This window comes from Canis aureus, chromosome 25 (genome assembly GCF_053574225.1).
Source record: "Canis aureus isolate CA01 chromosome 25, VMU_Caureus_v.1.0, whole genome shotgun sequence".
Lineage (NCBI taxonomy): Eukaryota > Metazoa > Chordata > Mammalia > Carnivora > Canidae > Canis > Canis aureus.
The window spans coordinates 32,797,123-32,818,071 of record NC_135635.1 but is presented as its reverse complement, the minus strand read 5'-3'; the positions used below and the strand labels follow the sequence as shown (position 1 = coordinate 32,818,071).

The 20,949-nt window shown below is 39.5% G+C and overlaps 1 protein-coding gene and 1 long non-coding RNA gene across 3 annotated transcripts in view; one reads left to right on the top strand and one right to left on the bottom strand.

Moving 5' to 3' along the window:
- PLBD1 (phospholipase B domain containing 1) overlaps nt 1-20,949 on the bottom strand; it is a 52,105-nt gene that overhangs the window by 4,387 nt on the left and 26,769 nt on the right. For both annotated transcript variants that reach the window (XR_013364263.1, XM_077870997.1), the window contains exons 5-8: nt 19,688-19,828; nt 19,119-19,263; nt 3,421-3,621; nt 3,125-3,265 (exon numbers count right to left, since the gene is read on the bottom strand). Coding sequence is in view for 1 of the 2 variants with exons in the window: in XM_077870997.1 (XP_077727123.1) it covers nt 3,125-3,265; nt 3,421-3,621; nt 19,119-19,263; nt 19,688-19,828 (628 nt within the window). In the remaining variant the exon portion in view is untranslated. The remainder of the gene's footprint in view (nt 1-3,124; nt 3,266-3,420; nt 3,622-19,118; nt 19,264-19,687; nt 19,829-20,949) is intronic.
- LOC144297186 (uncharacterized) overlaps nt 13,096-20,949 on the top strand; it is a 66,278-nt gene continuing 58,424 nt past the window's right edge. The window contains exon 1 of the long non-coding RNA XR_013364265.1: nt 13,096-13,310. This is a non-coding gene — a long non-coding RNA (uncharacterized LOC144297186). The remainder of the gene's footprint in view (nt 13,311-20,949) is intronic.

Below are 20,949 nucleotides of genomic sequence, written 5' to 3'. Positions count from 1 at the left end.
TGGCCCAGGGCGTGGTCCTGGAGTCCTCGGATCGAATCCCGCATCAGGCTCCCTGCACGGAGCCTGCTTCTCCCTCTGCCTGTGTCTCTGCCTCTCTCTCTCCCTCTCTGTCTCTCATGAATAAATAAATAAAATCTTAAAAAAAAAATAAAACTATAAGATACTCGATCTTGCTGATTCTGGGACACACACCAGCATCAGGAAGAACTGAGAGAAGGATCACATTAAACTGACAGGCTAAAATCATGTTTATTACTATAGTTTATTTAGGTTATATATAGACTTAGGGGTCAGACTACCTGGATCTGAAGCCTGGTTCTGCCATCATTAGGTACGTGACCTTAGACAAATCATTCAACTTGTCTATGCTTCAGTTTCTTCATCTATAAAATGTGAACGATGAAAGTACTTACCTTATAAGGATTATGATGCGCATGAAATGAGTTCAAACAGATGGAATGCTTATAATAGTGTCTGATACTGGGTAAAGATTAGATGGATAGTAACTAATATATTTCTCTTTATGTGAACAAATGAATAATCCAAATGGCTGCTTTACACTTCACCTTTTCATCAAGCTTTATGATTTACAAAGATATTTATTTATTTATTTATTTATTTTTACAAAGATATTTAAAATAGAGTATCTTGTATACTCTCACAACAACCTAATGATGCATAAGCATTACCATCCCTCTTTATAAAGAAAGAGATGGAGGTTCAGAGATGTCCAATGCCTCCCTTCTGACCATGGCCTTCCAGCAATATACCAGAGTTGCTTCCAAATTCTAGGAGGTTTATGGAACTTTTTGTCTTTTATTATGACTGCTAGATGATATCACTTAAGTATTTTGGCAAATCAGGTTTCTTTCCTTTCTTTCCTAAAATGGTAATGATGCTACTTATCTGGAAGAATGCTAATGAAGATCAACCAACAGAACATAAGTAAAAGGCCCAAAAGAGTGCCTGGCATATAGTTAGACAATGAATTTAACTCTTTTCTTCCCACCTCTGGCAAAATGACTACAGACAGATCAACATTAGATGTTTTTTGGTTTTTTGTTTTGTTTTGTTTTGTTTTGTTTTGGTATCAGGGTAGATTTTCTCCATGGGACCTAGGAACAAGATTGCAAAGAACCTGAATCTGCCTTTTTTTTTTTTAAGATTTTATTTATTTATACATGAGAGACACAGGCAGAGGGAGAAGCAGGCTCCATGCAGGGAGCCTAATATGGGACTCGATCCTAGGTCTCCAGGATCAGGCCCTGGGCCTAAGGCGGCACTGAACTGCTCAGCCACCCGGGCTGCCCTGAATCTACCCTTCTAAAAATCAGCAGCAGTCCAAGGAAGAAAAGGCCTTGAATCATCTGTTCTCTTAAGCATACATCTCCCTCTTGAGGCATGCTAGTTTTATCAGGCTCTTATGAGCTGGATGGATGAGGCTTCAAGGTCAGACAACTGACTTCTCAGTTTTGAATTGCCATCCTAACCAAGTGACCCCTGATGATCTGACGTCTCTGTAGACTTGGTGGTATAACTGATCTGCTTTGCAATCGAAGTCTCCACATTAACTATTTTATGTAGACTATGAGCATTTGGTTGGTGTTACTATATAAAATCTCTTGGGGACCTGGGAGTCTGAGGACCAAGCCCTGTCTCCCAGGGTCCATACCTTCCCAGGATTCTAGTCCTCATCTATCAGCTGATCTATTATTGCAATAGCTTCCTACTTGGTCTCCTGCCTTCTCTTTGACTTCCAGGCTATTCTCCCTTTTCAAACACGTTGATATTTTCCATCACCACCATCCTTCCCCTTCATAGCCCCTCCTCTAGCTCTCTCGAGCTAACCGTCTCCAAATCACAGTTTTCATGCCACCATTTGTTTGACCTTGTCCCCTTGTCAAATTGGTGAACTCTTTCTTGACCTTTAACAGTCACTCAGACATCATCTTCACTCTCATTCCTTCAACAACTATGCATGTATGTTGTGTGTGCCAAACTCTATGTTTGATGCAAGATAAGAGTGCTTGCTTGGTATTGTGCTCGAGAATTTACAAGAATTATCTCAATTCATTCTCATGACAACTTTGTGAGATTACAAAGGTCCACACTCCCACATTCAAATACTGTTGGGGGCCAGATAATTCAGAGTTCAGGGTCTTTGCAGATTTTAGAACAGCAACGGAGTGTGCATATTATATATGACATGGCAGTTTCCGTGGGCAACATCTCATAATCAAAGGCATTGAGATTTCTGTAGCCTAATGTATAGGCTCCCTGGAGGAGAGGAAATAAGGTCTAAATAGATCAAGTCTACCAAACTCCCAAACAGGTAGTTTTTGTACCAAAATGAGGTCAGTTCAAGTCATATTGCTACTAAGTTTGCTAGTTAAAAATAGAACAAAACAAATTTTGAGCTTTCAAAATTACAGATAAGTGATTGTGGACCTGTACCACTTGTTACAGATGGAGAAAGTGAGGCTTGGAGAGAGTAGATAATTTGCCTGAGATTTTGAGGAGCAGAGATTCATTCAAATCAAGGTGGTATCACTCTAAGACCCATGCTTCAAAATGTCTAGGCTCTGGTCTTGCCCTCCAGACCTGCCTTCTCTGATCCCCTGACAGTGGCTCCCACTGGGCGTGGTGCAGCCCACATTATGACTGCTCTTCCCTTTGTGTGCTCTAACGGCTGTTTTACGTGCTTCACTTCCTCATTAGACTGAGCTTCTAAAGGTCAGGGATTTTGTGCGTGCAGCCATACTTTTCCAGGGGCCTGGGCCAAGGTAGCACTTCTATAAATATCTGCTAAATTTGACTAAAAGCTTTACTCAGGAACCAAGGAGAGAAGGTAATATTAGAGCTATGAGAAGTTGTAAGACTATAAATGCCTGGCTTTGTCCCAAATTATACAGTGGCCTATAAGAGCTTGAGGTGCAGATTTTACATGTTGTGCTGACGCTGGTTAATTATTTCCCAGTGTAACTAGCAATGGCATTCCCATCCTTCCTTCCCCACCACACCCACACCCCCATCATACAGTCCCATACCACACATTCCTCACCATATACACATGCACACTCACATACTCATCAGACTTTCTAGACTTCTAGCATGAAGAAAGTACCTTTCCGTAGAACTTCAGTTTGGTCAGAATATTCTACATATGTAGGAATTTGCTCCACAATGTACAGGGTGCCCGTGTCAAGGCTGTACTTCGGCTTTACCTTCTTCAGGTCCAGGACCATGTACTGATTGTTATACGTGCCTGAAACATTGGGGGACATGAAGCAGGTCATGGGTATGGCTCTGCTGGTTAACTCGTAATCCAAATATGAACCAGGTTATGGATATGGCTCTGCTGGTTAACTCGTAATCCAAACATACGTACATGCTGAAAAGCTACTTCTGCCGGCCACTTACCAGAGTTGTGGCTTGAAAAGATCTCTGCCCACTGCCTGCCATCATTTGCCATCATATTGGCCACACGGACTCTTTGCCATGCGAGGAGAGACTGGGGTACCACAAGCTTTAGTAGGGTTTTATTATACACGCTGTTTGTGGTCTGTAGCAATATCAAACCACTGCTAAGAATGTAAAAGTCATCCAGAGACTCCAAAAATCCTATGGGAGAGACAAATATACAAATCAGCATACATTTAGCTGGTATATTCAACCGACATTATTGGTATAGAGCTTTGCATACACAATGCATTTTGCAGAGTATGGGTTATTATGATCCTTGATCTGCAGTAGCCTCTCCTAGTTTGGGCTCACCTCTGTGGTGGTTACTTAAAAGCTACTTATAAAGATGCCAGTGGACTTCTGACCCTAGATTCTTTATTGATATTTTTTGATTTTATAATTTGGACAATAAAAATATATTAAATCAGGATGATTCTAATTTTTCAAAATGATAAACAGCAACAGATCCCCACTAGCTAGGATTTTGCAGGAGAACTTATAATTAGGGAGGGGTATTAACAGAGTTCATTGTTGGATATAAGATTATGGATGTCTTCTTTCTTCTCTATTTTTCTGTACTTTGCAAATTTTACATAGTGAGTCTACATGGTTTTTATGAATAAGAAAACCATCTATACTTGCATAAGTAAACATGGTTTTGAAACTAGGATCTTGACATTCTGGGTCATTCAATGTTTTTTATACATGTTGGCAGCAATACAGGAATATCAGTAAAGCCACAAGTCTTTTTTAAAGGCCTATTTTGTGCTTTATGTGTGATGACTGTGGTAGAAATCAAAGTACATCAGATACAGCTATACCAACGAGAGAGGATACACTGACACCAACAACGAGTTGTGATGGATGAATCGTCAGTGGTGAACAAGCATCAGAGAAGGGCCCAGTGAGAGAGTTAGAAATGACCAAGGTAAAAACCTCCTTTGGAGCTTCCCAAACTGCCACCATTTTAATTAATACAGCTTATGATTTCTGCCATATCTGATTACTTGTACTATTATTTACTTCCTATTTTTCCTTAAATTAACTCTCTTTTCAAACTTAAAATACTTAACTTGTCACATACAATAATATTTGAGGGACTGTGGAATTAATGTTTTTGCTTTTTTTCTCCTCAGAAAACACATTAAAATAAACACATTTCTACTAACATGCAAAATTGCTTGTCCATGAACCACCTACTACCACCTCACCAGCACTATTCAGGCCACACATGGAGGAACACCAATGTATCTGATGCTTTTGCAATCAGGAAGAACAAGATGAGGCTCAGAGAGGTGAGGGCATCTTTGAGGACCAGACAGCCAGCTCCTGACAGACCTGGGCTTAGAATGCAGGTCCTTGAACCAGTCCAGTGCTCTTTCCAACAAGTGTGAACACCTACACTCAGCCTTTATGGCTCTCCTTCTTCTAGCTTAGTGAAGGCTGGAGTAGGAAAGCTTCATGGAGGAAGTAGATCTGGAACTGAGTCTTGAAGCTTGTATAAGAGTTGACTATGGGGCTTGACTATGGGGCACCTAGGGCCTCAGTCCATTAAGAATCTGACTCTTGGATTTGGCTCAGGTCGTGATCTCATGGTTGTGAGGTCAAGCCTGCATGGAGCTCTGTGCTCACGCAGACTCTGCAGGAGGTTCTTCCCCTCTCTCTCCCTCCCCATCTGCTCCTCCCCAAACTCATGCTCTCTGTCTCTAAAATAAATAAATAGGATGCCTAGATGGTTCAGTGGTTGAGCATCTGCCTTTGGCTCAGGGTGTGATCCCGGGGTCCTGGGATCCAGTCCCACATCAGGCTCCCTGCAGGGAGCCTGCTTCCCCCTCTGCCTGTGCCTCTGCCTCTCTGTGTCTCTCATGAATAAAAGTAAATAAAATATTTAAAAATAAATAAATACATACATACATACATACATAAATACATAAATAAAATCTTTAAAAAAAGGGAGTCAACTAGGTAGAGAGCAGTGACCATCACAGGTATGAACAAAGATGTACAGCAGGAATAGATATGGCCTAGGAGATTGGAAGTTTGGGAGGTTGAGACCAAGAATCATTAGAAAATACAGTTGGCCAAAGAATACATACAGATGGCCAACAGACACATGAAAAGATGCTCAACATCACTCATCACCAGGGGAATGCAAATCAAAACTACAACGAAATATCACCTCACACCAGTCAGAATGGCTAAAATAAAACACTCAAGGAACAAGTGTTAGCAAAGATGTAGAGAAAAAGGAGCCCTTCTTTGTGCACTGTAGGTGGGAATGCATACTGGTGTAGTTCCTATGGAAGACATCATGGTTCCTCAAAAAATTAAAAATAGAATTACCCTATGATCCAGGAATTGCACAGAATATTTACCCAAAGAATATGAAAACACTAATTCTAAGGGATACATGCATCTCTATGTTTACTGCAGCATTATCTACAATAATCAAATTATGGAAGCAGCCCAAGTGTCCATTGATAGAAGAATGGGCAAAGAAGAAGTGGTATATACATAGAATGGAATATTACTCAGCCATCAAAAAGAACGAAATTGCCATTTGCAATGACATACATGGAACTAGAGAGCATTATGCTAAGTGAAATAAGTCAGAGAAAGACAAATACCATATGATTTCACTCATGTGAAATTTAAGAAACAAAACAAAAGAACAAAGGGAAAAGATAGATAAACCAAAAAACCAGACTCTTAATCACAGAAAACAAACAGATGGTTACCAGAGGGGAGGTAGGTGGGTGGGGAGATGGGTGAAATAGGTGATGAGGATTAAGAAGGGTGCTTGTGATGAGCATAAGAGGATGTATGGAAGTGTTGAATCACTATATTATATACCTGAAACTAATATAACACTTCATGCTAACTACACTGGAATTAAAATAAAAAAAAGAAAATATATTTGAAAATTCATTCATTCATTCATTCATTCATTCATTCATTCTGCATCTCTTCTAGGCCTGGTAGGGATAGGTAGGGTGCAAACAAATAATAGGAACACCTGAAGCTAAAGATAAGCACTTAGAGCTGCAATGGGAGTCAGAAAGCCTGCATTTTAGTTCCCTGCATTGCAACTAATAACTTTGGCACTTCATACTTCGCTTCTGTTCCTTATTCCCTTCCTCTGATAACCTGGGACTAAGTGATGTCATTCAGTGCTAATGGAGTAATTTTAATTTCTAGAGATTTCTGAGTCAGAAGGGTACATGATGAAAGCAGTGTCCAACCAGCTCATAATGAACCTCCACAAGGCTGTCACCGGCCCATCAGAAGTTTGCATAAATGACAGAAAGTTGCACACTCCACGTGGGATAAGGCTTGATGAGTGGATGGCTCCCTTGAATGAAATTTTAATAGGCAACTCCTCTTGGAAGATACAGCCAGGACACTGGATGCATGGCTTCACAAGCAAAGTGTGGGTTGGATTTCAATGACCATTCACCTCTCAGGCTGTGGTTGTTTTGCAGTGTTCAAACTGCACAACCATACTTGGCAGCCTTGGGCAAGCTCTCTGGTAGAAAATCTCCATGAAGTGGAATGTCGTATTTCTGGCATAATAAACTTGCTAATTCACGCCTTGTAGCAACCTCTATGAACACCAGAGGGCAGGCGTTCTTTGATATGTGTGAATAATACTAACATGGAAGGCGCCGTGGTTCCTTCAAGAGCAAGACTATTTACTAAAGATGGAAAAATGTAGGCCACCCAGAACTCTGGAACAATGACAGTGAATTGGCCTGCAAAACAAATCAAGAAGGTTAATTCTATAGTTTAGAGTTTAAGATGAAAAAAGGAAAAGGCTGAGTGGGAGGACAAAGTCCTGAAACATTACATAGAAAAAAATACTCTTTGGTAGCATCTTGCTTCTATCTATCATTAGCAGTTTTGAAAGGCAGACTGTTTTAGATCAGGAGAAAGTGACACAGTCAAGAATGAAAGCCAGCCTGCAAATAACATTTCATGTTAAGTTCATTGCTGAATTTATTAAGAAATAAAAGGGAACCCTGACGGTTAATAAATCTCAAGACTTAAAACACTTGAATCATAAAAAAAGTGATCACCACCCTCTGATGCTATTTAGACCCATTGTTTTATTTATTTATTTATTTATTTATTTTTTTAGACCCATTGTTTTAGCACAATAATGTACCTTTGGTATCCTATCAGGGGCGTTTACAATGTGCAATTTCCCATATTGCATTAATTAGCTTCTCTAAAGCTCCAAAGACCAAACACACTAATTTCCCCCCCAAAGAATAGAATCAGTGTTGACCAAGAACATAAGTAACATACAACTCAGTGTCAGTAGTATGGATTGTGATTATAAAAATAGCTATGCTGCATTTCTTCACACACACACACACACACACACACACACACACACACCCCTCCATATTCTCTGCAGTGTGACTTTGCAGCATCTCCCATCCAAAGATGTCTGTTTCTGTATCTCCTAAATCTGGGCTGGATTTGGATCTGGCTTTGGCTAACAGAATGTGCGAATTCTGAGGCTAGGCCTCAAGAAACCTTGCACATTGCTGCTTACTCTCCTGGGACCTTGTTATTGTCTTGTAGACAAGTCCAGTCGAGTCTGGTTTCTATGTGAGAGACTGTGTGGAGGAGGACCAACCATTTTAGCCAAGGTCAAATTCTAGCCCACCAACCTCCAAACATGCAAGGGAGTTCTTCCAAAATCAGCAAGGCTGCACACCCACTCCACAGACAACCACAGATGCATGAACACGAGCAGCTGAGGTGTCTAGAAAGAGCCACTTAGCTGACCTGTGGACTCAAAAGCATTAATAGTCACATATTGTTTCAAGCCACAAAGGTTTGGAGATTGTTTTTTTATGTGGGAAAAGCAAAGTGATACAATTTATTAATAATCCAATTATATAACACAGTTTGTTTTAAAAGGTCTTACTGCCATTTGATTTAACACATCTGACCTTTGGGGACTCTCTTTTCTTTCCTCTTTTAAGGGAAAACAAAATAATTTTGTACCATGCTCTCAGTCTTTCCACTTAACTTCTTCCCACTACTGAAGAGGGACAGTATCATTTCTCTGCCCTATGGAGAGCACCAACCTGTGCTAGGCTGTCTGCCTGAGTCTCTAAGCCAGCATGATAACCAGTGAATAAGCATGTATGACACACAGAGTATGTCCCCAGCACTACACAGTAATTCCCAATTCAGAGACTATATCAGAATTCCTTCAGGAGATTTTTCCAGAAGGCTCATGCCCAGACCACCCTCCGAGCTTCTCTCGGCTCCCCTCCAAGCTCTACCAGAACCTCTGCTTTACAGTGGCAGCTGGAGGCTCTTCTGCTTCCTCACTCTTAGGAAGGGAAGCCCTATTATCCCAGGACATAAAATCCTACAGCCATTTATTTTGCCTGCTTAACAAAGGACTCAGTCTTCCCACCTTCCCGAATGGCATTTATTTGCTTGTCTTCCTGCTAAGATTCCTAACTGGTAGCAGTCAATCTCCACTTCTCCTTCCAGTGATTACTCTTCAATCAAGGAAGTATTTATTAAGCACATTTCTGCCTAATCTTGCAGTAGGAATGTGATCAATGAAGGATTCATACTATTGTGCATTCAAGCACACAAAGCCTGTACTGTAAAGTCTGAATATCCTGCAGTGGTCCACATAAAGGAATTAGTAGGTCTCTTAAAAATTACTTAGAGTGACTATAAAGAAGTTAGCTTTATATTTAATCCATAGTCTGTTATCATTCACATCAAAACGAAATCTGTTTTTCTTCAATAATGAATTATCTTATTTACTTTATGTTAATTTGTTTACTGTTTTCTTTTCCATCTATCCCATAGCATGTAAGCTCCATCGGGGCAAGGACTTTTTCTGTGTTGTTCACTCCAGCACCAAAAAGAGGATTTGACACAGAGTAGGTGCTCAAAAAATAACTGTTAAATCTAAGGAAGAAAGAGGAGATAGTGGTGACTAACATTGACTGTGTACCTACCATACACCGAACACCTTGCTTTAGAAGGAGGAACACCATCTGATCGTCACCAAAATGGCACTTCAATGAGCCACTTTTTAAAATGCTCAGCCATTTAAAGCTAATAAACAGCATTTTCAGGAATAAACCAAAGACTTAACTGTCAACACATGCCTTTACCACTATACTGAATACTTGACAGACATGATGGGAACAAATATGTAGTCTTGCAGATGGCAACAACTCTTAACACACACAATGGAGGAAATACAGTAGAAACAATGAAAAAGAGAGTGAGTCATGGGGAGCTGCATGTTTAAACAGGGTAGAGTGGAGAGAGATAGGTATGGCCTGGGCAAAGGAAGGCCTCAGTTCCCTGGGTGGTGCCAGAGAATGAAAGAATGGCACTTAAGAAAACAGAAATGAAGTGCTATAAAATCTATCTGCAATTCTTTGAAAGAGGTACCCTTGTTCTACTTTTCTTTTCCTCCCTTGGTTCTATGTTTTAAAAAGCAGAAGACATAAATCTTGGTGTGTATGAACTTTCAAAGTGTATATATTTCAGCTTTAGGATGAAAGTATCTGAGATAAAAGAGGTAACATGAAATCAGTAAAAGTAATTATTGTATACTAAGTAGGCAATTTTGTAATTTAGGCAGGTAATAACATTATGGATTATGAGAGAGGCAGCTACATTTTCTTGGAGGTTTGAGACTCTTCTTTCTTCTTCCTGTGCACTCACTTTAAAGTATTTGAACTTAATACAAGAAAAGACTGAGCAAAGTCTTTGCTACAGACCAATAGAATTGCCAGAGTCTCAGTGGATGGGCTTGGATCCAGTGTTTTAGAATCACCTGGTATGTTTGTTACAAATGCTCCAGCGCAGACCAACTCAGTAAGAATTTCTATGGATGACTCTTTGGAATTTGCATTTTTAGCAATCTCCCCTGAGAATTTTAAATCCAAGGGTGTGTGTATGTGTGCGAGGGAGGTGATGGGATGCCTGGATGTTATGCAAAGTAGCAATGCTTGCAGTCTTGATGAGACACACTAAGTGCATTCCAGAGAACCTCACTTACAGATAATTAAACCTGAAGACCCAGCCTCTTAGGAATCATTATTACTGGAATCCTCAATTAAAACACTTTGAATATATTCCAGCTTTGTTCCCTGTGCAAAAGCTCCACCCCATGGCGTGCCTGGGAGGTCTTGAGCTCATGGCTCTTTTTTAGTTTTAACCCTTTAACTTAAAAGCAAAATGAATTGTTTCTGAAAGAACAACACCAACAAACAATGGATATTTTATAGTCAGATATATTGTGTTTCAACTCAGTCCCCAACCACTGAATCTAGTGATTTTGAGCATGTTATTTTTTTCTGAACTTGTTTTTTTTTTTTTTCTGAAAATGCAGATACAATATCCTCCTTGTTAGGTTTTCATGAAAACTAAATGACGTCACACACACCAAATATTTAGCATAGCACCAGTCACAATGGCAGGCACATAAGTAGGAAATAAACAAATACTGTTTTTTCTTTTTATTTCAATAACAAGTTGAGTACACACAAGTTTATATCAATTTACTTAAAACTTGAGGACTACCTAAATCCCATAAAACTAGTTAGGTCCTACTCCAGTCATTGTAATCAAGGTAGCTACCAAGAAGTAGCTTCAAGGTCCAACCTCTAGGCTGAACATACAGGATTGCATCTGAAATGCCTTGACAACAATTCCTGCACATCTTGGACTCCTGGTTTCAAATGAAAGTTGTGAGAGAGAGCAGTACGTAGAGAAAAGATCATGTCTCTGGCAGCCCTCACCTCCACCTTTTCCTTTGTTTACCCTTCTATCCCCCTTGTTCACACTGGAGTGCCTCATCCATTATCTGTCTCCCTTCTGTTCTTTTTTTCTTTCCATTCCCCCTTTTTCCTTCCTTTTTTTTTCCTTCTTTCTTCTTTCTTTGCTTCCATAAATATTTATTCAATGATTACAAAGGGCAAGGCTATGTGCTGGCTCTGGGGGTGCAGGTTAAATGTGGACTAAATGAATATGGAATATGAATATGGGCTCTGAAGAAATTATGCATTGGGTATCAGGAAGCTCAAAGGAAAGCCAGCCTACTTATAACAAAATTAAATAAGAAGGAAAAGGCAAAGATATCTGGAAAGTCTCCAAATTTTTGGAAATTAAACTGTACACTTCCAAGTGAGTCACAGATCAAAGAAATCATGTGAGAAATTATAAAATATTCTAAATCGAATGAAAATGCAAATAGAACATATCAAAATTTGTCAGATGCACTGAAAGGAGTGCTTAGAAGGAAATTTATAGTTTTATTTTCTTCTAGTAGAAAGCAAGAAAGATAATTATATAGGATTCTACCTTGTTGGAAAAAAAAGTTGATTAAGCACAAAGTACAAGAGAGAAAATGATAAAGATAAGAATGGAAATCAACAAGGAGGATGAATGAACAAACAATAGGAAACAAATCAATGAAAATAAAATCTGGGTATTGGAAAATACAGTAAAACTGACACATCTCAAGCTAGACTAAATAACAAAAAAGAAGATATAGTACCATGAATGATTAAAAGGACTTAACTACAGATACAGACATTAAAGGGCTCATAGAAAATACTATAAATAGCTTTAGGTCATTTTACTTTACTCATTTTCCTCATTTTACAAACATGATAACTTTGAAGAAATGAACAAATTCCTTGAAGAATTTTTAACAGTGGCACAAGAAGAATTAGAATAGTGCTGTATCAATAAAAGAAATTGTATTCATAGTTAAAAACTTTCCAACAAAAAACCCCATGTCTAGATAGGTTAATTGATGAATTCTATTAAACATTTAAGAAAAAAAATTAGCAGTCCTACACAAACTCTTTCAGAAAACACAGAATAAAAAAAAAAATAATTCCAAACTCAGATTATAAGGACAGGCTTACCAGGACACCAAAACTATTACAAGAAACCACAGACCAATATCTCTCACAAATACAAATGAAAAAATTCTTAACAAAATATTAGTAAGTTGATTAAAGAATAAATAAAAGAATACTATGGCTAAATGGGGTTAATCCCAGGAATGCCAGGTTGGTTTCACATCTGAAAGTCAACCAATGGAACTCACCATGTTAGTAAAGGAGAAATATATGGTCATTTTAATAGAAGCTGAGAATTTCACAAAACCACATTAAACAAAATGGAGGGGTGTTCTTCTTTAAACTTACAAAGGGTATTTTCCATAAACCTACAACTAACATTATTCTTTATGGTGAAAGACTGAATACTTCTCCCCTAAGATCAGGAATCAGGAAAGGATTTTTATGCCACTTCTAGTCTACATTGTCCTGGAGGTCCTACCAGTGCAATTGTGCAAGAAAACAGAGACATATAAGGGAAGGAAGAAGTAAAACTGTCTTTACACAGAGATGGCATGGTTATGTATACAGAAAAAGCCCAAGAAATCTACAAAATGGTTGTTAGAACCAAGTGCACTTAGAAAAGTCTCAAGGTACACAGTAAATACACAAAAAAAATCATATTTCTATATTGTGATGGTTTCAAATTTTTCATATATTCTTTGACATTCTTCCCTTGAAAAAATAGATTCTAATTTCCTTTCCTTGTATGTGGGCTGGTCATAATAATGTGCTTCTAATGAATAGAATGTGGTGGAAGTGACCATGTATGACTTCTGAGACTAGGTCATAATAGGCATTGCTGCTTCTGCCTTGTTCTTTTGGATCACTTGGTCTGGGTGAAGCCAGACACCTTGCCATGAGGTTACTTGAGCTGTCCTGTGGAGAGGCCCATGTAGAGGGGAACCGATTCGCCAGCACCATCTTGTCAACCATGTAAGTGAGTCACCTCGGGAGTATATCCTCCTCTACCTTCAGTTAAGCTCTTGTAGATTTCAGACCCTCCGTCTTTGCGTCTGCAGCTAAATACCCAGATACAGAGAAGTACAGACAAGCCATCCTCACTGTGTCCAAATCTAAATTCCTGGTCCATAGAAACCATGAGATACGGATTATTGTTATTTTGAGCCTCTAATTTTTGAAGAGGCTTGTTATGAAGCAATAAACTATAAAAGCAATGAACAACTGGAAAAGGAATAAAATATCATTTTTGATTATAGTAGCATCAGAAATTATTTAGATATAAAAATAACTAAAAGCATGCAAGACCCTTTATAATGCATTGTTCAAATTAAAGAAGACCTAAATAAATGCAGATACAATATTTGTGGATTGAAAGACTCAGTATTACTGATATGTTGATTTACTTTGAATTTATTCAAAGATTCAATGTCAAAATCAGTAGACCTTTTGGCAGTGAAGTCTTCATACAGTAGTATCAACTACCTTTTTTAGTGCTGCCATTCCCTATGGGATTTCTATGTCTTACTTCTTTGGCTCTTGACTGCATAACCAAAATCAATAGTTGGTTTATCCTGGAGGAGGATAAACGGGGCTTTTATCTTCCTCAGTTGTCAGGTAAAACAGACCATGGCAATTCAAAACCGGATGGGATGCTTCTAGAACAAGGTTATCCAGGGCTACCTTCTTTAGAGCTTCCAGAGCCCCAGGTGAATTATTTTTTGCAGGGCTCAATTTGATGAAAAGGCAGATTATAAAATTCATAGGCCCATAGGAGGTATAGAGACTTATAAATGAAGATTTGGAATAATGGGTAGAGAAAGATACCAATATACTTGTCTATTGTCTGATCAGCACACATAAAGATTCTTTAAAGTGTCCAGGTACTAACTCTCTACATTCTTTATTATTAAGTGCATTGTTCCTGAATAATTTTATATTGCCCACTATGGAAAAAGGTAGCAATATTGTTATAATTAATAAAGCCAAGACTCTTTGTAACCTGTTTGTACTGAAACAACATAGATTTCTTTGCCTCTGCAGTTCCCTAACACCATTTACTTAATGACTCTGCAAGTCTGCAGTCTATCATGCCACCTGTGAACACTTGCTTCTAAGGACTCTCTCAAAAAGCATTACTGTACTTATTAATGATGACCACAGATGCAAATCTTACCAAGAATGTCCAGAAAAGAGTGAATGAGAACTCCCTTTCTGGTCATTAAAGCGCCATTCAGAATTTTATAGCATAAACGTACATCAACAGATTTTCCGTCTGTGTCTGTCTTCTCTTGGACTTCTTATGCTGTAATCATTGCATTCCTAGAATGTGCTTTCTTTCCATACTGACTAAACCCTACCTTCCACACACCCCCACCAATGGGCAGGATAGGTGAGAAGCCTGTGGGCGGAGCCAGAAGAGCAGTCCCAATCCCACAAGGAATGTCCATCCAGCTGAAGACTGACCTGAGAGAATAGGAAATTGCCTTGTGGGGCATGACATCTGCTGCAAAGGTCTGTTTGTGTCGTGGAGCAAAATTCTCAAGAGCCTTTAAAAGGGCCAGGCCTAACGCTCCCCAGAGGACCACTGAACACATGATTCAGAGCCAGTGGGGGTGGGGGTGGGGTGACCGTCCCGAGAGACCCGCACTGGAGCACAGGGTAACTTTCACTCATTGCCTCCTCTGCCACCCTCCAGTGCTGTTGAAAGGACGTGGTACATCAGTGACAACCAGGTCCACATACATGCTTAAGCCCAAGGGTAAGAGCAATCTCTGTAGCCTAGAGCTCTGAACACAGGTTGTGTCTGATATGAGGGCCTCTCAAATCATCATGTCACCAACACTGTCAGCACAATCATGCAGAAAATACACTGTGATGGCAGCAGAAAGGATCTGCTCACCAGGGCCATCCTGGAGGCTGGAGTCCCAGAGCCCCTTATGTTGATGAGCAATATCTTGTTGCTTGGGTAGGGATGGAGGGGAAGAGCTCACATGGGTTCCTGTCTCAGCTTAGCCTCACCTTGATGGCTCTGCTATCCTTCCTGGTCCTGGGCACTAGGAGGGCATTTTGAAAATTTCTGTAAAAGTGCTTCCCTACATAAGACACACATGGGCTGGGGATTTTTTTTTTTTTTTTTTTTTTTTTTTAAAGAGGGCTCCAACCCTGAGATCAAGACCTGAGCTGAGATCAAGAATTGGACACTTAACTGCCTAAGCTACCCAGGCACCCCCTAAATAAGGCACACATGGGACACAGGCCAGTGCCAGGATGCCCTAGTACTGCCAACCTGGCTGGTCTCGAGGTTCTGGAGGGGGCACTTAGGAAATTTTGAGGAATGCACTTCAAAGAAGAACCATCACTCACCTGGGCCTGAGGGTAGTCCTGAGGTTTATCAGCCCCTGGCCTACTTGTAATCTACTTTTGACTTTCTCAGGACATATCATGTTAGTATCTTCAGGTGAAATAATTTCCCCAAGGATAAAGGAAATTCTTTACCACTTTTTAAAAAAAACAATCTGGAAAGGATGGAGACTATTAAGCTACCACGTCACCTTACCTCATCTAGATTAAGAGAGGGGTTATTACATTAGTTTCCTTGACAGAACCACCTCCATTTTTATTATGGAGTCACCTAGGGCTCTGGTGAACACAGAGCATGAGATTTAGATAAGTCTGGGTGTGCTAGATTACTATTGTTTCTTCTATTCTCTTATGCGGGAGTATGAAATTCATGAATTGCTAGAGTAATTCAGCAGTCATTGTTGATATTTTTCTCTTCTTGATGATGGATCACAATCTTCCATCCACGTACTGACTGACCATCTACAAAACCTTACGTGGCTTGATGCACCTGGATTATTGCCTCAGGCTTCTAAATTGCCAAGGCTTCTCTTGCCAGCTTCTCTTGTCCTCCTCCTCTCATGGGCCAGGTAATTCTAAAATGCAAATCTATTAATGTCTCTTCTATCACTTGCCACTTTCGTGGTCTTGCATTATCCTCCATTTCCTCATTCGGGCCTTCTCCACATTTTTTTTTTCTTGCCTACAGGCCTTTACACTCACTGTTTGGCCCACGTAGAACATTTTATCATCCCATTGTTCCCATTTGTGGGCCAATTTATACTTGTTTTTGTGTCTCAACTTGAATTTTACTTTCTCTTGGAAACTATCTCAACATCCCCAAAGTAGTCTTTCCCTATTATTACACAAATTATGCTTTAATCATTGCTTTTTTGTCTCTTTCACCAGAATACAAATTTTATTAGAATAGTGAATATGTCTGTCCTATTTCCCATCATAAATACTTTGCCTAACACAACAACTTCATAGAAAATTGTAGATGAATAAGTAAATTGCATAATGTTTACAGCTTTGTGAAGTAAGCCTTTATATTAGTTTCATTCCAAAGATGAGAAAACTGAGGCTTGCCAAAATAAAATCATTGGATTTTGTCCATGGAGGAACAGTTTATAGCTGTCCAAGCTCTACCATTCTCCTTTTTGACAACCTCAGAACAAAAAAATGTCTTTGTGTCTTGAAGCCTTTGTGTTTTTCATGGCAATCATCTTGATGGTCACTTCCACAGAATCGGGTGGGGTGGGGTCTCATGATGTATTGTAAAAGTATGGACAGGTGCATTTGAAATAGTCAAAGTTATTTTTATCTTTAGTATAATGGTTTCTGTATCAGCCCAGTTATTGTCATCTTAAACACGTACCTCTCAGCCAAGTCACAAATATTTCATGACTTGTTATAGCTTCTGTTCTGACTCAGTAATTCTTAATACCCTTGCTCATGTCACGAACAGCCTCTGGGTCCTGATACCACACTCCTAATCCACTCCATCTATGATGGCACTCCTCCTCCTCCACCACCACCCCCACCACCCCCACCACACAAACAAGCCATCCAGCTTTGTTCTGGAATCAACAGCACACATGGAATTAAGTTCTTGGCAAAGTTTAGCCCCACATGTATTGGATGAATCCAAAGTGGCTGATCCTTTAATCAAACAATTCTTCGTCATAGAAATAAGATCCTACATGTTTTTCATGTTTGCTACTGAGAACAAAACTGTCCAATTAAAATATGAATCACATTGCTATACAAGCTCCTATAAAAACACTTTGGGGTTAGAAAAAGTGTTTTCTCTCAGTTTAAATGCTCAAAAAATCTCTATTATCTATGTGTCTATGTATTCTGAAAATATATATACATATGTGCAGATGTTAAGTGTTATACCTTTCATAGGAACTTCCTCCATGTCCTTCCCCATCACTACCTTTGGGATCCAGGTTTGTTAAGACTATGGAAGAACATCATTCTGCAGAGATTTCAAAGCAGTATAGGTAACATCTGAACATTGCATTTTATTACAAATAAGAGGAAGAATATGACTATTAGACTAGCCTCAGTCTTCTGTAGTTCTTAAATTTCATTCTAAAGGAATACAAAGAATCAAAACACGGTCTAACTCTGAGAGACGAGTGCCCAGTCCCCCTCAATACTAAAACAGTTAAGCAAGCACCAAGAAAGATGAAATCAAAGTGTTTTGAAAGGAAGGATCAGGTCACAAGCACAGAAAAATATCAAGTTATGCCACTGGTCAGAAGTCCTAATGCGATGGTATCAATTCTATTAGGAACAATAATACCAGGAGTGGGGGATAATACTCTGACAAAGGTCCATAGATACAACAGATGGTTGTTACAACCACCCTGTAAGTTACACATATGTAATTAAAGGTCAGAAGTGTCCACCTTGTCTCCATGTTGGACTTTCAGATATTTAGTAAGAATTTTTTCCTTCTCTTTACCCATGATGTTCCCTGAAGAGGTTGCAAACCTACAATCGAGGGGGTGATTCCAGCTAGCAGACATGTTTTGTTGGGTTCACCCAGTGGGTTTTCTTAAATCCATATTTCTATCTTCAGCAGTTGGAGGATCTAGCAACACTGATTTCCATACTGCTGAGTGCCAACAGACAGTGGGAGCTGAGCACCTGGAGCCCTTTCAGTGGGTCATATGTTTGCTACAACTGTTTGAACTTTTATTTTCTTATACCAGCCCCCCTCGATCCGTTTTACATCATCTGCCTGGCTCCTCTAAGAATAGGGGATTGCAACTCCTATTCCACAGAGTCTGTCCTTCCCACCCATTTCTACCTGTTCCAATTCTAGTCATCATTCATGATTCATCTCAAGTGTCAATCTCTCTCTCCTTTCCTTGACAATCCGATGTGAGCTGACCCTCTTTTGAGTACTCATAACATTCCTTACGTTCCTGCTGTAGCACACAAAGTACCCGGCAATAATACTATTTTTATCTGTATTGTACTTATCTTGCTAGTGTGAGATTTATAAGCTTACATATTCACTCATCCATTCATCCAGCAAAAATGGATTAAGTACAAGGTGCCACACACAAGGTTAAGTTCTGTGGATACTGTGATGAATAAGAGAAACAGGCCCTTGAGGAGATACTGAGAGCAGGATCTCTGTCGCCGATCCTGGCTTCCACCGCCGAGCCCAGTAAAGTGCCTTGTACCTCACTCGGAATTTGTTGAAGTGAATTTTTGGCAGCTATTAACTTTGTCCACACCATCCCATTAAATAAAAGCACTAGCGCTGTATTCCATCAAGAGGCATTCTGAAAATCAATTTTCATTCATGCATACTGACCTCTTAAAGATTTCTTCTCCCATTCCAGTTACTTTGAATCACCAAGGTTGCATTCTGAAATAATACTCAGAGTACTTGGATGTCCCTCTAAATTTATTTACCTGGGTAACTGCTGAAAGAGAGGCGATTACTGCTGGTGTCTTTATCTTTGATGTTGAAGTCCCAGTGTTTATATATCCTGAGCATGGCTGCGTATGTATACCAGCTTGAGTGAGCAAAAAAGATGTTCTCAAATCCAGGAAGAACCTATAGCCAGAATCATAGTGAATGACGCAGATGTATATAGATCACTGACTACAAGTGTAGGAAGTATCCAGGGATTGTGTCAATTTGGGTTTTCATTGCTATATTATCTGAAAATATGGCCATGGGACAAAACATTAACCTGTAATGTGTCCTTTAAGTATCTAAAATGGAAGACTGTGGGAGGTGGGAGCAGGAGATTCAAAACGCATGGGAAGAATGGTGGAAGAAACATAGGTAACATCCTGTACTTACAACTCCCTCTATCAGCTCCTTCCAGTTCTTAACTTCTAGATAGAGGAACCAGGAGCTGATAGATGGCTCGAGCCAGAGGCGTGGAGTGTGGATACACACTTGGGGAGACATATAGAAAAAGCCTGTGTGGACCAGAGCAAGGAAAAAAGAGAGAGGCTGCTATGTGTCTCACCTTAATAAGAGCAGAGCAATGTCCCATGTCCCATCTCTTAAAAACCTTCAGGCTGGAATTTTTTGTGGGAGAAACCGAGGGAATTAGATCCAACAGATCTCCAACAGCATTCAGGAACTGAATCTGGAACAGGGTCATGGGCTGGAAAAAGACAAAGACTGGTCTTAAAGGTGATTTGTGGCAGTTGGATGCCATTTTTCTAGTTTTCCTGTTGTCAGAGATCCATTCAGTTATTCCTTTGGCAGGGTCCCTAATGGAACAAATGCACTAGATTCTACTGTGGCTTATAAAATAATTATTACTTTATGGTTTGTAAGAGATGTGTTAACAGATTTTGATACCCAAAACACTAGTGATTATTTTGGGCCAAATAATTCTTTCTTGTGGGGGTTGTGCACTATAAAATATTTAGCAGCATCCGCAGCCTCTCCCCATTAGTATCAGTAACACCCTCCTGGTTTTGATTACCAACAGTGTCTTCCAAGGCATTGCCAGCCATGTCTGGAGGGAGATTGCCCATAGTTGAGAATCACTGATTTATAGCAAATATTCAACTAAGATTTAAAAAAAAATTATTGTGTGTTTAATGTAAGAGTCATTAGCTTAACAGCATTTACCCCAAAGCAATGGTCAGACTTGAATATGTAATTTGAGCTAACTAGAGAGCACAGCTTGACAAGAGTCAATCCACCAGAGTAGCCTGGGGCTGAGATCTACAAATTGGTCTTTGGGCAGAGTTGGTGAAAAGACAAACACAAATGGCATTTTAACCTAGAAAACAAAAGCAAAAAAGCAAAAACCAGAACCTGATTTTTTATAGAAGTATTCTCTTTGTGTTGTTTTTTGAATAAGTAATACTGTCATTATTCAAGATTTTAAAAATTATGATGGGGGTGGGGCGCCTGGGTGGTTCAGTCGGTTGAGCATCAGACTCTTGATTTCAGCTTAGGTCATGATCTCAAGGTGGTGGGCGTGGGGCAGGAAGTCTGCTTGAGATTCTCTCCCTTCTCCCTCTAGCCTCAATAAATAAATCTTAAAAAAAATTATGTTCAGATCTACAGTACAAATTCTCCTTACTCCTATCCTCCATTTGCTCAGGTGCCACTTTGTTTCCAGTCTGCCACTTTTATTGGTTTCTGTGTCTATCTTTAGATGTTTTAATGTGTCTTATAAACACATTTTTTAAACAAATGGTAGTGATTATACACACGACTCCTTTTTCTTTTTAAAAAAGATTTTATGTATTTATTCATGAGAGACAC